This window comes from Budorcas taxicolor, chromosome 18 (assembly GCF_023091745.1).
Source record: "Budorcas taxicolor isolate Tak-1 chromosome 18, Takin1.1, whole genome shotgun sequence".
NCBI lineage: Eukaryota > Metazoa > Chordata > Mammalia > Artiodactyla > Bovidae > Budorcas > Budorcas taxicolor.
In genome coordinates, this window is record NC_068927.1 from 55,242,536 (window position 1) to 55,259,800 (window position 17,265).

The 17,265-nt window shown below is 46.2% G+C and overlaps 1 protein-coding gene across 6 annotated transcripts in view; it reads left to right on the plus strand.

The window, feature by feature from the left end:
* ARHGAP35 (Rho GTPase activating protein 35) overlaps positions 1-17,265 on the plus strand; it is a 115,175-nt gene that overhangs the window by 33,487 nt on the left and 64,423 nt on the right. For all 6 annotated transcript variants that reach the window (XR_008200924.1, XR_008200926.1, XR_008200923.1 and 3 more), the window contains exon 2: positions 5,575-9,451. Coding sequence is in view for 1 of the 6 variants with exons in the window: in XM_052656978.1 (XP_052512938.1) it covers positions 5,768-9,451 (3,684 nt within the window). In the remaining 5 variants the exon portion in view is untranslated. The remainder of the gene's footprint in view (positions 1-5,574; positions 9,452-17,265) is intronic.

Below are 17,265 nucleotides of genomic sequence, written 5' to 3' on the forward strand. Positions count from 1 at the left end.
GCTGTGACACCATTCCCAGTCTACCCCAGATCTGAACGATCTCTTCTTTCTCTGGAGCCGCGGAAGTGGTTTGTGCCATTTACTGTCTGTGGTCTAGTTATTTTTTAAGTTTAAAATGGATGATTAGGTTCCCACCAGCAAGTGCAGTCCCATTTCTGCTTTCTTTCATCACATTGTCTTAGAGGCAAGTATGTATTTGATTTGGTTGGTAGACAGGTTCTCAATTCTAAGAACTAGAGGCTAGAGTAATAAAAAAAAATGGTTCAGGTCTTTGAAATATTATGAAGGAAGGAGAGTAGCTGCTCTGTAACAGGGGCCATCAAGTGGCCTACCCTTCTCTGTTCTTCAGCCTTAAAGACTGTGTTGTGCTTACTGAGTTTGATGTAGTCATTTCAAAAGACACTTCTGCAGTAAAGAAAAGGGCATTACTTCGGGTTTTGACAGAAATCACACAGAGGAAACGAAGATTCACTCTGGTGGTCTGTATTTTGTTGTCGGGTTCATAGGATGATAATTCCTGTTTATAGTTAAATACTCTGATACATTATTTGTGCACATCACTAGCTTTAAGGTTCTGTAAATTTACCTGGATTTCACAGATGAATGAATTGAATAAACAAGAACTGTAGACTCTTTTAGTTTCTTTTTGTAAAGAAAAACCCAACTAAAACATTTTACTTTAACATTTAATAATATGAAAATAGAAACACTGGGTTTTTTAACACTATTTTGTTTCAATTCAGTGGCTCAGTGAACAAGAGAGTAGTGCTTTCTTGTTATTGGAGCTTTTATAGCGCATCCTTTCTGGCCTGATTGGAAAGTAAATTGCTCTGGAAAATTCTCCTTGAGGAATTTCTCTTACGGGGAAAATGCTTCCTGGTTAGGTCCCCTCTTTTTGTTCTCCGTCTCCCCTCTGTGGAACAATGAGTTTTACCATGTATCTCCTTAATACAGACATTTTAACCAGCTGCTGATGGTAATTCATAGCTTTGAAAATCCATTCAGAAATTTAACGTGGTGACAAGTATGAGGTATTGAGGACATTTAGAAAATGCTCTGCTTTCTGTTAGATTACGGTGTGTATTTCCAATCCTTTCTCCTATTGGAACTAAGAAAACTTCTGGTAACAAGCCACTTTGCTAGTGGCTCACTATGAAATTATTTCCTTATATTATTGTATAACGTATAATTATTATACAGTGTTGTATTATTAGTTTTGGTGGTGTTCAGTATACGGTTGTTTAAAACGAAATGCCTCTGTTCTTTTCATAAGCAGAGAGCGCAGTTCTGGTTATGACTAGTGGAGGCAGACCTGTGTTTTACAGGGCATTCCAGATCACAGAGCGAGAAACGCTTCCTCTTGGGTGGGGGTAGGGAGTGTGGGGTCGGGGATGGGAGGGTGATGCGCACACCGACAGAGCTGTTGACAGCGTGAACTTGGGCAGTCGTGGTAGTGCTGGGTCACTGGCATTTCTGTGTCCTGTGAAATAGGTACTGTCTCGGGAATGTTACCACTTCTTGCCCTGGGTGTTTTGTAGAGGTGTTAAAAACGAGAACATCCTCCTCTTACCTTCCAGTTGAGATGCTCTTTGGGGAGCTAGTGTCTTGGTTAAACAAGTCATATAAACAACGCCAGAAGCTTGGTGACAGGTTCTAAAAGAGTTCTCAGAAGTTGGCATTATGTTTTAGGTCAGCATATATTTGTGACAGAGAATTGAGAATACTTCTGGAGTGTTTTCCTTTCTGAAGTAGTTGACCTATGTGAAGCTAAATGTTAGGTTCTGTGTTTTTATTTTTTCAAAACAAGTATCTCAGTAAAGCTTAAAGATAGAAGGAGTTACTGTTTAAAGGAATATTTTTTTCTTCTTCTGCCATTAATTCTTCAGTTTTGAAAGGATTAGTATTGGCAAATTATTAGAATGAATGTTCAGATTGTGCTGTTGAGTAGCTTAGTTGCCCACAAAGAACACTGGTTCCCAGATTTAAACTCTGAAGACATTGTGAAGTCTTGAGCATACCCTGTCTTCTACTTTCTCTTTCTTTGTGGCCTTCAGATCATTAAATTTAGTGACTCAGCTAATTCTTTTTACCCACCTCTTAGAAAAGTTGAACGTGTTTGTGACCAGGCACTTAAGGTTATTTCCTTTAAACCAAGTGTTGAGATGTTTTTAGATTTATAACAGTCTTTGTTTACCATGTAATTCAGTCCAATTGAGGAACTAGTAAAACTGTATTATCCAGACATCAAAGACAGACGTGTAAGAAGAGTATACTTGGACCAGGGAAACTATTAGGTTTCTAACAAGTGGAAAGTTACCAGATGTCCAAAAATTAACCACTCCTATGCCGGCTAATTCTCATTTCTTACAGCTTTTTTAGTTTAGCCAGCAGTATTCTGGGTTTAAAATAGCAGTTGCTACATTCTTGAGAGTTGACAGTGTTTTCTTTTCTTTAGCATCATTCAGATAACTGAAACTTTGACTTGAATGGGCTAAATAGAAATACTGCCATGAAAAAATTGTCAAGTGAGAGGGCGTTGAATGAATTATAGTTTTTAATTTAGTTCAGAATTGAGCCACTGTCTTTATTTCTTGAGGTTTACAAGCAGGTTGTGGTTTTGTTTTCCTGTGATCATTCAGCCCACTTTCCAGAGGGTAAGTGGGATGATCGGCCAGCTTCATGTAGCATTTGCTTGAAGTAGGACCTGTGTCGCCAAGTTGCATTTCAAGACTGGTCGAGTGGGTGACCTTGAGTCCTGCCAGACCCAATGAGGGATTATAGAGAAAGGCTCTGGTAGGGGAGCACCCTTGACTTCTTTAAACTTCCGTCAGCATTCCTACCTGAGGCTCTGTTGAACCTGAGTCTCCTCATTATGTGTGGTACTGAGTAATGTGCAAAAAGCAGTTTGATTTTGTACAAATCTTTCCTTTTCAGGTATTTCAGAGATGTATGTAAATATGTGTTAGATATTCATAAGCATCTTATAATTTTACTTAGGTAAACAATCACCTAGGGAAGTGGAGGGTGGGGAGACTGGGTTTTTCTCTTTCCCAAAGATACTGTACTTGCTCCTGCTGAAGTCTGGAGCTTAGCTTTTATAGGAGCAGGCCATTAGGTTATCTGGAGGCTGTTGCTTGCAGGCTCTGAGATTTCTCTTTTGAAAATGGTCAGTTTTTACATGCCATCTAGCAACATTTTGTCTCCAGTAGAGGGCTTGACTTTCTGGTTTATCAAAGGAAGACATGGATGTTTGGGAAAGGTCTTTGACCTTTCAAAGTTGTCATCACAGGGGCCAGCTGCTCTCCCATTTGTCACCCCCTGCTCTCCCATTTGTTACCCCCTTGTATCAGTCAGAGTAACATGTGGTAGGTAGCCTGACTTCCTGTGGCATTTCTTGTGAGACAGGTTCACAGAAGTGTATTAAGGTTGTAGAAATTCTAGGTTCCTACCAAGCATAAATGAGATTCAAAAGAAAATTGCTCTGTTTATTTTAAGATATTCTCTTTGGGAATGTCTCAGGAGACTGTTTCTTTGGCTACAGGTTTGGCAGTTACAGTCATATTACCTGTGTAAGTAGACGGCGGTGCGGTGTAAACTGTAGCAGCCAGAGACCATTTATGTACAGGTGGTCAGAGATTACGCGGCTTCCTTATTTCAGCTGGAAGGTTGCTGAAGACTTCGTAAGACATTATCATAACCTTTCATTACTTCAACTATTCAGACTTCAGGTCCTTTAAGGTGCCACTTCTCAGCCACACTCTGTGGTTCCCTGTAGCCTTTGGGGAAGAATCGGAGCTCTTTGAAAGTGGCTTCATCTGGTCCCTGCTTACCTGCTAATGCATCTCGCCCATCTCCCCTGGCATGCTCTGTTTCAGCTGATTCTCGCATGGGCTGCGCCCTTTTCTGGGGAGAGAGGAGTCTGTGCACAGCTCATCCCCTCTGCATCTCACCTGAGGTGGAACTTCCTACAGCAAGGCTTTCCTGAATCTAAAAGGCTGAGTTTAGGGACTCTTTAATATGCTCTAAGAGTCATTTATTAATTCATTCCTTTAGTAAATATATGTGTCAAACATGGCATCATAGCCTCAAGACACAGAAGTGAGCAGGTGGGGTGACAGGCTCTATCCTCACAGTTTATGTTCTTGTCAGGGAGACAAGCCCTATATTCACACTCCCCCCCGCCCAGCTTTGTTTTTTTAAAAAGCTTTTTATTTGGAGATAATTACAAACTTTTAAAAATGAAAACAGTACAGAGGAATATCCTGTGCATTTTACCCAGGTTCACCTATTGTTAATATTTTACTTCATTTGCATTATTCTTTCTCAATATGTAGATGTAATTTTTTTTGAACCAGTCATGTCCATTATGGTCTTTTCCCTCTTAATACTTTAGTGTGCATTTCCTAAGAAAAGGGCTCTTCTCTCATGTGATAGTTATAAGCTTGATAAATTGACCCTGATAAAATATTTTTAATCTAATTCCAGTCATAGTATAGTGTCATTAATTGATCTAATGATGTGCCATGTAGCCTTCCTCCTCCAGCCCCTCCACCCCCACCCCATACAGAATGCAGTCTAGGATCTGATAATTGCACCTACTTACAGTGTCTCTGTAGCCTCCTGTTGTCTGGAATATTTCTTTACAAAGCCATTCTTGGTCTAGTGTGACACTGAATTTTTTTTTTTTTTTAAACAGGACACCCCCCCCCACCCCCCCCGCCCATCACCTAAATGGAACCTTGGTCATTTTGTGTCTGGCATTTCCCAGTGATTAGGCTGAGGTGTAAGGCACTCCAGGCCATCACGCTGCGCGCGGATGGCGTGACCTCCAGGGGCGTCACATCTGGAGGCCCCTGGTGTCCTTCTGGCCTCTTGGATGGTGGTCGTTTTCATTACTTGGAGTGTTGTCCAGTATCTCCACTGTATAATTAGCATTTGTTTTTCTTCTTCCCTTTGCGTCTATTAAGTGGTCTGTCAGGAGAAACCTCACTTCTGTACAAAATCCTGTTCCTAATCAAAATTTCCCCCCAGATTAGCGTTGAGTGGTGATTGTCTGACGCAGTAGTGTGAGCCCAGGCTCCTGTTTTTTTGCACTGGGTTGTAATTCATGTTTTGTACTTGATCATTTTGGTGTGCAGAGTGTCCCAGATCTGACCAGTTGGTACCCCTTCAGACCGGTTCCTGCGTCCTTGTGAGGTACCCTGTCAGCCTTTCAAGCACTTCTTCCCTCTGTTACAACACACTGTTCCAGGCTCACACGGTGCCACTCCTGCCCTAGCCCCGGCGTCAGCCGTCCCTCCGCGGAGCGTGCAGGCCTTGTTTAGTCCTCAGCACGCCGCTTCCTGGGGCTTCCTCCTCCAGTAGGTGGTACCGTACCTCTCGAAGGCACACAGATGTCAGTCTTACTTTACTTGCTCTTATGGCTTTACCTAGCTTAAGGCCTGGTATACTTGATGTTTACTATAATTATTTATTTGTTGAAGAACAAAATTGGATTTTGCTCGTTTGGTGATTAAAATTGGGTTCAAAACTATAATACTGATTGGTTTTCTTTTTTTCTCTCCCTCTGTCTAGGAAGAAATGTTGGCTATTCGGTGATGAGAAGTGGCAAAAACTGACCTCGTACTGGTGTACAAACACTATGAGATCTGACACTTTTGCTTCGTGGGCAGCCAGCCCCCACTGATAATGTGGGGAAGCCTTTGGGTCCATGGGAAAACACTAATCTAATCTTGGAAGTGGCGGATTGTGGCAGGATGTGTCGACGATGATGATGGCAAGAAAGCAAGATGTCCGCATCCCCACCTACAACATCAGCGTGGTGGGATTGTCTGGGACGGAGAAGGAGAAGGGCCAGTGCGGCATTGGGAAGTCTTGTTTGTGCAACCGCTTCGTGCGCCCGAGCGCAGACGAGTTTCATTTGGACCATACCTCTGTCCTTAGCACCAGTGACTTTGGTGGGCGAGTGGTCAATAATGACCACTTTCTCTACTGGGGAGAAGTCAGCCGTTCCCTGGAGGATTGTGTGGAATGTAAGATGCATGTTGTGGAGCAGACCGAATTCATTGATGATCAGACTTTTCAACCTCATCGGAGCACGACCCTGCAGCCGTATATCAAGAGAGCCGCTGCAACCAAGCTTGCATCAGCTGAAAAACTCATGTACTTTTGCACTGACCAGCTGGGGCTGGAGCAGGACTTTGAGCAGAAGCAAATGCCAGATGGAAAGCTGCTGATTGATGGTTTTCTTCTTGGTATTGATGTTAGCAGGGGCATGAATAGGAACTTTGATGACCAGCTCAAGTTCGTCTCTAATCTCTACAATCAGCTCGCAAAAACAAAAAAGCCCATAGTGGTTGTCCTGACGAAGTGTGATGAGGGTGTTGAGCGGTACATTAGAGATGCGCATACTTTTGCCTTAAGCAAAAAGAACCTCCAGGTTGTGGAAACCTCAGCAAGATCCAATGTAAATGTGGACTTGGCTTTCAGCACCTTAGTGCAACTCATTGACAAGAGTCGGGGAAAGACAAAAATCATTCCATACTTTGAAGCTCTCAAGCAGCAGAGCCAACAGATAGCTACAGCAAAAGACAAATATGAGTGGCTGGTGAGTCGCATTGTGAAAAACCACAACGAGAACTGGTTGAGTGTCAGCCGAAAGATGCAGGCCTCTCCCGAGTACCAGGACTATGTCTACCTGGAAGGGACTCAGAAAGCCAAGAAGCTGTTTCTCCAGCACATCCATCGCCTCAAACATGAGCACATTGAGCGCAGGAGGAAGCTCTACCTGGCAGCCCTGCCCTTAGCTTTTGAAGCTCTTATCCCCAACCTAGATGAAATAGACCACCTAAGCTGCATAAAAGCCAAAAAGCTGCTGGAGACCAAGCCAGAATTCTTGAAGTGGTTTGTTGTGCTTGAGGAGACGCCGTGGGATGCCACCAGCCACATTGACAACATGGAGAATGAGCGGATTCCCTTCGACTTAATGGACACCGTCCCCGCAGAGCAGCTGTACGAGGCCCACTTAGAGAAGCTACGGAACGAGAGGAAACGAGCTGAGATGAGAAGGGCATTTAAAGAAAACCTGGAGACCTCTCCTTTCATCACTCCAGGCAAGCCTTGGGAAGAGGCCCGCAGTTTTATTATGAACGAAGATTTCTACCAGTGGCTAGAGGAATCTGTGTACATGGATATTTATGGCAAACACCAAAAGCAGATTATAGACAAAGCGAAGGAAGAGTTTCAGGAGCTGCTGCTGGAATATTCAGAGTTGTTTTATGAGCTGGAGCTGGATGCTAAGCCCAGCAAGGAGAAGATGGGTGTCATCCAGGATGTGCTTGGGGAGGAACAGCGGTTTAAAGCGTTGCAGAAGCTCCAAGCAGAGCGGGATGCCCTTATTCTGAAGCACATTCATTTCGTGTACCACCCAACCAAGGAGACGTGTCCTAGCTGCCCCGCCTGCGTGGACGCTAAGATTGAGCACTTGGTTAGTTCTCGGTTTATCCGACCATCTGACCGGAATCAGAAGAATTCACTCTCTGACCCCAACATTGATAGAATCAACTTGGTGATCTTGGGCAAGGACGGCCTTGCCCGGGAGTTGGCCAATGAGATTCGAGCTCTTTGTACAAATGATGACAAGTATGTAATAGATGGGAAAATGTATGAGCTCTCCCTAAGACCAATAGAAGGGAACGTTAGGCTTCCCGTGAACTCTTTCCAGACACCAACGTTTCAGCCCCATGGTTGTCTCTGCCTGTACAATTCAAAGGAGTCTCTGTCGTACGTGGTAGAGAGTATAGAGAAGAGCAGAGAGTCCACACTTGGCCGGCGAGATAATCATTTAGCCCATCTCCCCCTGACTTTAATTTTAGTTAACAAAAGAGGAGACACCAGTGGAGAGACCCTGCACAGCTTAATACAGCAGGGTCAGCAGATTGCTAGCAAACTTCAGTGTGTCTTTCTCGACCCTGCTTCCGCTGGCATCGGTTATGGGCGCAACATCAACGAGAAGCAGATCAGTCAGGTTTTGAAAGGTCTCCTGGACTCCAAGCGTAACTTAAACCTGGTCAGTTCCACCGCTAGCATCAAAGACCTGGCTGACGTCGACCTGCGGATTGTCATGTGTCTGATGTGTGGGGATCCTTTTAGTGCAGACGACATACTCTTTCCTGTCCTTCAGTCCCAGACCTGTAAGTCTTCCCACTGTGGAAGCAACAACTCTGTTTTACTTGAACTCCCAATCGGACTACACAAGAAGCGCATCGAACTGTCTATCCTTTCATACCATTCCTCATTTAGCATCCGAAAAAGCCGATTGGTCCATGGGTACATTGTGTTTTACTCAGCCAAACGTAAGGCCTCCTTGGCTATGTTACGTGCCTTTCTCTGTGAAGTGCAGGATATTATCCCCATTCAGCTGGTTGCACTCACTGATGGCGCTGTAGACGTCCTGGATAATGACTTAAGTCGGGAGCAGCTGACCGAGGGGGAGGAGATAGCTCAAGAAATTGACGGGAGGTTCACGAGTATCCCCTGTAGCCAACCCCAGCATAAACTTGAGATCTTCCACCCCTTTTTTAAAGATGTGGTGGACAAAAAGAACATCATTGAGGCTACGCATATGTACGACAATGCTGCTGAGGCCTGCAGCACCACCGAAGAGGTGTTTAACTCCCCCCGGGCAGGCTCCCCACTCTGCAACTCCAACCTGCAGGACTCAGAGGAGGACATCGAGACCCCGTCGTACAGCGTGTTTCGAGAAGACACACCGCTGCCAGCTCTGTCCAAAGACCATTCCAAGCTCTCTATGGAACTGGAGGGAAATGATGGGCTGTCCTTCATCATGAGCAACTTTGAGAGTAAACTGAACAACAAGGTACCTCCGCCAGTCAAACCAAAGCCTCCTGTCCATTTTGAAATCACCAAGGGGGATCTGTCTTACCTAGACCAGGGCCATAGAGATGGACAGAGGAAGTCCGTCTCGTCGAGCACCTGGCTACCTCCAGATGGGTTTGATCCTTCTGATTATGCTGAACCCATGGACGCTGTGGTCAAGCCAAGGAACGAAGAAGAAAACATATACTCGGTGCCCCATGACAGCACACAGGGCAAGATCATCACCATTCGGAACATCAACAAAGCCCAGTCCAACGGCAGCGGGAACGGTTCCGACAGCGAGATGGACACCAGCTCCTTGGAGCGGGGCCGCAAGGTATCCATCGTGAGCAAGCCAGTGCTGTACAGGACGAGATGCAGCCGGCTGGGGAGGTTTGCCAGTTACCGAACCAGCTTCAGCGTGGGGAGCGATGACGAGCTTGGGCCCATCCGAAAGAAAGAGGAGGATCAGGCATCCCAGGGTTATAAAGGAGACAATGCCGTCATTCCATATGAGGCTGACGAAGACCCGAGGAGGAGGAATATTCTTCGCAGTCTAAGAAGAAACACTAAGGTAAGACATGACTTTAGCGCTCTTGGAGTGACTTGCACAGTGTCTTGGGGAGAGTTCATTGATGATGACAAAGATTTTCAAGGACAGCTTAGCCTGGTTAAAAACCGCTTGGTGTGTGTTTCCTCCTTGACTTGCCTTAAAAAGTAAGCAGTGTTGAAATGATAGGAATGAACTTACGAAACAGAAAGAGACAGATGCAGGGAAGGAGCTCACGGTTGGAGAATAGAAGGGGTATTTAGGGAGCTTGGGATCTACACATGCACACAGCTCTGTTTAACACGGATCACTAACAAGGACTCCGGTGCAGCGCGTGGAACTCTGCTTAAGGTTGTGTGGCATCCTGGATGGAAGGGGAGTTTGGAGAAGAATGGATGCATGTATATATATGGCTGAGTTTCTTCCTTGTTCACCTGAAACTGTCGCAACGTTGCTAATTGGCTATATCCCAATACAAAATAAAAAGTTGGAAAAAAGTAAGTAAAGAGTGTCTCGGAAAGCTACTACTGGTCGCTCTCAAGTGGTAAGGACTTTTTGGAGAGGGAACCTGAGAAGTCTGTCCAAAACAATAGTTAGGTAATTACTGAAATGAGCAGATCACGTAGAACTTGTCAGTATCCGGACAAGCAGCCAAGCCGGTGACGACGTGCTTGGCCTTTCTTCACTGAAACACCGGAATCCAGCATCACGGTCCTTAGTCTTTGACTGAGGAAGGAACATTTCATTCATACATCTCTTAAATACTCCTTTTCCCCCTTGATGATCTGTAAAGGTTGCTGCATTTTAGGTAGGGAAAAATTGGATGATTATTTTATTTGCACACGTAAATCATTGAAAGGTCTTCAGTTACATAAATGAAAAATAATCTTGCCTCTGCAGGTTATAAACCTGTCTTATGTTTGTAAAATCGAAGTGCCCTCCAGCTGTTTAAGTGAGTTGCTACTAACTTGCAGATTTGATTCAGGGACCGCAGGTGGGGCGGAAAGGGGGAAAGGTCGACCTGCTGCCAGATGCAGAGAAAACAGCCCCCAGCGCAGCGGCAGGCGGAAGTGCAGTGTAGAGGGCGGTGCGCTCTGTCCTTGTGGGCTTGACATTTCCCAACTTTATTTTTCCCTCCACTTGGAGTAGGGGAAACAGCCTTTATTTCTCAGAGGAGGCCATGTCAGTGAGACACCACAACAGAACTCTTACACACAGGCCCTCCCCCAGCATTGTGTGTGCAGGGGTCCCCAGTGTCCAGGCTGCCAGCTGGTACCTCCTGTCAGATCTGCGGCGACATTGGATTAGAAATAAAGTGCACCCGAACGGTAATGTGCGTGAATCATCTGGAAACCATCCCCACCTCCTTCCCAGTCTGTGGAAAAATTATCTTCCACAAAATCAGTCCCTGGTGCCAAAAAGGTTGGGGACCGCTGGTGTACAGGATGGTATCTCTTCATTGAAAGCTTTTGCTCCTCTCCCTGCTGTGAAATGGCAGAGAACAAAGTCACGTATCTGAAAGTGTTTCAGGGAACTTTGGAAGAAAGGTTGTCCCAAACTTTCATCATTGCAAGATAGACCAAACCAGAGGGCTCTTGAGTCCAGGCTGTTTTGAGAGCTGACAATTCTGATGTAGAATGCTGTCTGGTGGCCAGTTCTGCAGCTCATATTGGCTGAGAGGGCCCTTGGAGATGGAGGATCGTGGTGCCGTGGCCCTCACAGGGAAAGCCTGTCCACACCCTGCCTGTTCCCGGATAGCGTACAGCTTGCTCCTCTGTCGCCATGGCCAGAGCTTCCAGAGCTCTCTGGCCTGTTGAGCGTCGGAGGGGCAGGGCAGTATCATTGTGCGTTCTGCTCCCCTCCCATTCTGCGCTGGAAGTTGATAAATAACGTGGACATTCTGTGTGCTCTCCCCATGCTTTGCTTTTACTTTTGCCAACCTTCATCTGCCATCAGTTTTTTGTTCTCTAAAAGCTGGTAGTGGGCAGGCCAGTGGAAAGCAGTTCTTATTTCAGAAACCAGAAAGTGGCCTGAGCAGCCTGCCAGTGTTTCCCCGGAGCTCTCCTGTGTGATGATCCTGGAATCCAAACATTTTGAACGCTGCGACTTTCCTCTCCTCCTCCCGGTGAAGACTGTTGCCAGCACAGCTTAGCGAAATGCTGGCAGTCTTCTAATTGGGGGGCTGTTTGCACACCTGGGAATGAGGAAGGTGGCATAGTACCATACTGTGGATCGGAACTGTTTTTCTGACTTCTAGCCACATTTATAATACTGTTGAAAATAATGCTTGTAAAATGCATCCTGAAACAAGCTGTGCTCTAAAGAGTAGGTTCTGCAGAGAACCACTGGCTACAGAGACCTCTGAGATAGCCACCTCCGTGCTGGTCACACGCATCTCCTCACCTAGAACTGCCTCATATTGGGTTGCTGGGTCAGCGTGCAAGGAGTGACCAGCTTCCCGTCCCTCCTGGTTATCTGGGCCCCACCTCTTCAAGTCAAACAGAAACGATTACCTCTGGCCCCAGAGCAGTAGCGTGCCAGAAGTCATTTAGGAGTATCCTTTGGAAAGAGTGAGTAAAAGGTGAAAATGTCTTTTCCTGCCTTGGAAAATGGTGCCTTAAAAGGAGCCTCGCAGCTTTGTCATCCTAATGCAGAGAGAAGCGGAGTCTTGATTCTGTTCCTGATTGGCACAAACCTTCTATTAAAATCTGCTGCCATTAAGGAATCAGACTGACACTTGTTCTACTGGAAAAGCAAGATCCATGGGGCCGAGAGGGCCAAACCCCCTACACGGGGGAGCCTGGTCTCTGACTTTCATTGGCATGACAAAGCAGTGCAGCATTTGTTTGAAGTGAGGGGAGAGCCAGGTGGTAATGGGGACAACACACGTAGTCCCTCCCGCACGCCAGACACCGCTGGGGAAATGGCACAGGTCGCTCTCGCCCACGCTGCAGCACCCGGGGAGGCAGCAGGATGCACGCAGCTTCTGAAAATAGGTGGCCTGCCTTGGAGGGCGAGGGGAGCAGGCATCCTATGCTGGGGCCGGTTAAGGCCATGCAGTGTGCGGTGATGGGGAGCTCGGGCTCTGGGAGGCGGGGGCCCTCCATCAGATGCCAGTTCCACCAGTTCCTCCTCGTCCCGGCTGGGCCTTTGGGGATGTGACTCACCTTCCACATCCCTCCAGCAAGAGGAGCCAAGCAGTAGCACTTTTCTTGTAGGGTGCAAGCAGTGGAATGAGACTGTGCGTGTAAAACACAGCCTACTGCGTGCCGGATGAGCATTCATTGCTGTTATTATTTAACTTGACCTTGAAGAATGAGTAGAACTGAAGAAGTGCTGTGAGGAAAGGAAAGACTTAACGGTGAAAATAGGCATGTTGAATTCAAGGACAGGAGAACACTGGTCTGGTCTAGCTGAGAGCTTTAGGGACCCAACACTGTCCCTCCCTTTTCTGTAAGTTTTAACCCTGTATGTCACTTAGCTGCTTTGTCAGCCCTTACCTTAGCAACAAGCCTAACAACAGCCAAAAAAGCTATGCTCTGGATACCTGTGTCATGTGGAGAAAGAAAAATTGCTCAGTGCCCTTGGCTGATATGCTGGATTCGCTCTTTACTGTAAAACTGGAGTTGGAGTTCAGGGAATGGCTTTCGTTTCTAATAATGAAAGTGCAGACTGTGAAGCTCACTCTCATTCCAGGTCCTTTTCCCAGCTGAACCATTTAGCAACCCACCCTCATAGCGGGAGCCTTCCGCACTCAGCTGAATGAAACTGAAAATCTACGATTGCACTTCGGTGGGGCCCATGAATAGACGCTTTGTCCGTAGGGATTGTCGTTGCACATGGTCTCTGTCTCCCAGCACCGTGCGTTTGCAAAGAGGAGACCAGGAGCAGCAGGGTCTTATTTTAAAGCCAAAAAACAGGCTGGGGTGCCTTGGTCCACAAAATGTACTGTTTGGGCAAGCTCAAATTGCTGAATTCAGTGTACTTGACCACAGATTTAAAGAGAAGACATTATTGGCTATTTACCCTTCTGTCTGGTGTGCTCTTATTTTGTGTTTAAAAAAAATAGACAAAACAGAATCATAAAGAAAATCTTTCAGTCACTCTAGCTACCACATGACAAGACACCTATTGAAAAGCAAACCAATTCAATCACGCATTGTTTGGTCTATAAGGCACCAAGTAACCAGTTTGACAGTTTGTGTCCCCCCCGGTGAATTGGCTTATTTCATCGGATTCAGTGAATTGGCTGGTTGTTGTGGCTTTGTGTGGACACAGCTCTCATTTTGTGAGGCCTAGAACGGAGTTAAAGTTTCTAGTGTGAATAAAAAGCAGCTGGGGAATTGGACTGCTCCCTCGACCGGGAGGGATGTTGCATTTTGACAGGCTGAATGGTGTGAAATATGAGCTCTTTGTAACCTACCCGGGAAAGACTCCCAGTGTGTGCTTCAGAAGAGGCTGGCCCTACTCTGAGCTCTCTAAGGCCAGATGAATACCTTGATCTTAAAAATGGTATTGGGATGCCGACTGGACCTTGGATTTTCTGACTCCTGAAAGAATTTTTTCTTTGAAAAGAAATGCTCTTGCTCCAAGGGCCTCCCAGATGCCGCTAGTGGTAAAAAAAAAAACCCGCCTGCCAATGCAGGAGACATAAGCGATGCAGATTTGATCCATGGGTCAGGAAGATCCCCTGAAGGGCATAGCAACCCACTCCAGTAGTCTTGCCTGGAGAATCCCATGGGATTCTCTGAGGGGCCTGACGGGCTGTAGTCCACAGGGTTGCAAACAGCTGGACACGACTGAAGCAACTTAGCACGCATGCACGCTTGCTCCAAAGCACATGTCCAGTCATTCTTTTAGGAAAGAAGCATTCGACTCCATGCATGGGCGTTCCCTGAGCACTTGTATGCCTGGCGTTGTGCTGAGTATCGTACGTGTGGTAGTTGTGTCTGTGTTCGTTTAGCTTACCATAACAGAGAAAGATGGATTTTTATCCATGTATTTACATGCACTTTGGACATGGCCACAGTGAAGGGACAGGGTGCTAAGGAATCGTATAGCAAGAAACTTTACCCTCAACTAGGGCAAGCTATCCAGGAAAGCTCCCTGGGAAACGATACATAAAGCTGAGACTTATTTTTTCTTCATAATTTATCTTTGGCTGTACTGGGTCTTGCTTGGCACACGCAGGGCTTTTTCTGGTTACAGCAAGAGGGGCCACTCTTCATTGCGGTGCGTGGGCCTCTCGTGGTGGTGGCTTCTCTGGTTGCGGAGCACGGGCTCCAGGTACGTGCGCTCCGCAGCTGTGTTGCACAGGTGTGGTGGCTCCGAGGCATGTGGAATCTTCCTGGACTGGGGATCAAACCTGTGTCCCCTGCACTGGTAGGCAGGTTCTTAACCACCACGGGAGTCCTAAGACTGAGATTTAAGGAGTACAGCAGGCAAAAGTCTGGAGAAGGTGATGGCACCCCACTCCAGTGCTCCTGCCTGGAAAATCCCATGGGCGGAGGAGCCTGGTGGGCTGCAGTCCATGGGGTCGCGAAGAGTCAGACACGACTGAGCGACTTCACTTTCACTTTTCACTTTTCATGCACTGGAGAAGGAAATGGCAACCCACTCCAGTGTTCTTGCCTGGAGAATCCCAGGGATGGGGGAGCCTGGTGGGCTGCCGTCTCTGGGGTCATGCAGAGTTGGACACGACTGAAGCGACATAGCAGCAGCAGTAGCAGGCAAAAGTCAGTGAACATGGAGGCTTCTTGGGGTAAAAGTTTTGAGAAAAAGGTGTGGGACTTGGAGCTGAGAAAACGTGGCATGTGCAGAGTGAGAGAGAGCCAGGCAGAACAGCAGCGGCTGTGGGCCTGGGGCAGGCTTTGCATGTGCTTCCCTGCATTCGCTGGGCACCTCCTGTGTGCCAGGCCCAGTGCCAGGCATTCTCACATCCATTGTTTCACCATCTGTTTCTCTTACCAGTCTTAAGGAAGTGATTTTTTTAAAATCCAGGTGTTAGAGATGAGGACGCTGAGGCTCATTTAGTGCCCCCAAGTTAGTATGGTTACTAAGCGGAGGAGTTGAGATTTGGGAACCCCAGTCTTCTGGCTTCTGTTTTCTGTGGGTTTTTAGAGTCCAGTCTCTGAGAAAGATGGTAATATTCAATAGCCAGGCACACACTTGGAGCACTCAGTCAACCCAGTCAGCTTGTTCATTTCAGACAAAGGACTCTGGTTATTATCTAGAAACATCTATTTCCCCACACTGCCCCTAAGAACAGCGTGATAGTTTGTTTCTAGCCTCAGTGTCTGCTTGAATAGAGGACAAAAAAGGCATGGAGATGCTGAAATAGCAACTGGAACTTGGAGAAATTGTTTTGAACTGGTGTCACTCGGTTCTCAGTTTATTTTAAGCCCAAAGAACTGCTGTAGTTTGTTTTTGGTGACAAAAATAGGCTATCTTTAACTGTCTGCTTTAGCTTAGCACACCTGTTCTTTAAAAAGAAAAGTGACAATAGGCAACCTAAATCTATTTTCCAAAGAACAGAAAATTGCTCTGATCTTCACTGAGTCAACTTGTTCTTCTCTACTGCCTAGTGATACTGACATATCTTTGTAGAAACTCAGGTTGTTTCAGCTCGAGTCAGGGAATCACCTCTACTTCCATAGAGAAAGGCCTTCTGAATACTTTTTATCCAGTATTTGAGAGGAGGCTAGCAGGTAAAAACCGAGCCCCACAACTCTGAGAAGTCTGGACTCAGTGAGTGGCGAATCGGCAGGAATGTTTATGAACATTTCCTGAAACTAGTGGACCCTGCTCTCTGCTTAGCCTCCTGTCGCATCGGCCATTCAGCAGGGATTGACCCAGATTCACGCCCACGTGGAGCAAAAAGCTATGGTCTCTAAGTTTATCTGGGGCCTTTGAGGGGTGATGTGCCTTTCTTTCCTTCCCCATCTTGCGAGGCTTGGGGCTGCTGGGAGACTTTGGGCTGCTCGGTGGTTCATCCCTAAATGAAGAGCTCCAGGTTTGAAGGAGGCAAGGCTTAGCATTTGTGCTTTCATAATAGGGTTTGCCAGTAAGAACAATTCCATCCTTGGGTTTTCTGTTAAACTTGGGCTTAGATTTTTTTCAGAGCCAGAAGCGGGAGCAGCAGCCAGCCAAGAATACATCTGGGGCATGAACGAATAACTTAATTGAAAAGGTCCTTTGGAAGTTGTGTTGGAAATATGCAAGAATCATCACCAGTCAGAAAGCTGTAATGTTGGATATGGAATGCAAGAGAACACTTTGGGAAAACCTGGGGTAATGTAGTTTACAGCATCTCTAGGTTTTTCTAAGATTTCGCCCAATTTGCAGTCTGTTCAGGGTGGGCCACTGTACAGCTTGGCCAACCATATGGGTGACCCTCTCGGGCTTCGCTTATTGTATCACTTTCGCTCTCGAGGGGAGAATTGCTCCATTCAGAGGACACTGTCCCAATTCCAGACTATGTTCTGTATATGACATTCCTCCTCAAAAATGAAAGACACAGGCTGGATTCTGTTTTTTATTTACTTTCTTAGGTAGGTTACCAAGCATTTAGAAGGTTGTGTTAGGTGTTACAACTCCAGTGACCATATTTTTTGGATAAGTAATTTGACATGGATAAGGGTATTTATGGAGACCAGGAGAGAATATTTGAAGTTGACAGTTTCAGATCACTACACAGCTTCCTGCTGTTTCCATGGAAGATAGAATATTCTTTATCCAGAAACGGTGATTGAACTCCCATTGAAGCAGTGGGAGACTGTTTTTCCTTTGTGACTCAGTTGGTATTTATCTGGTATCTAGACCACCTTTGCTTGCTGTAG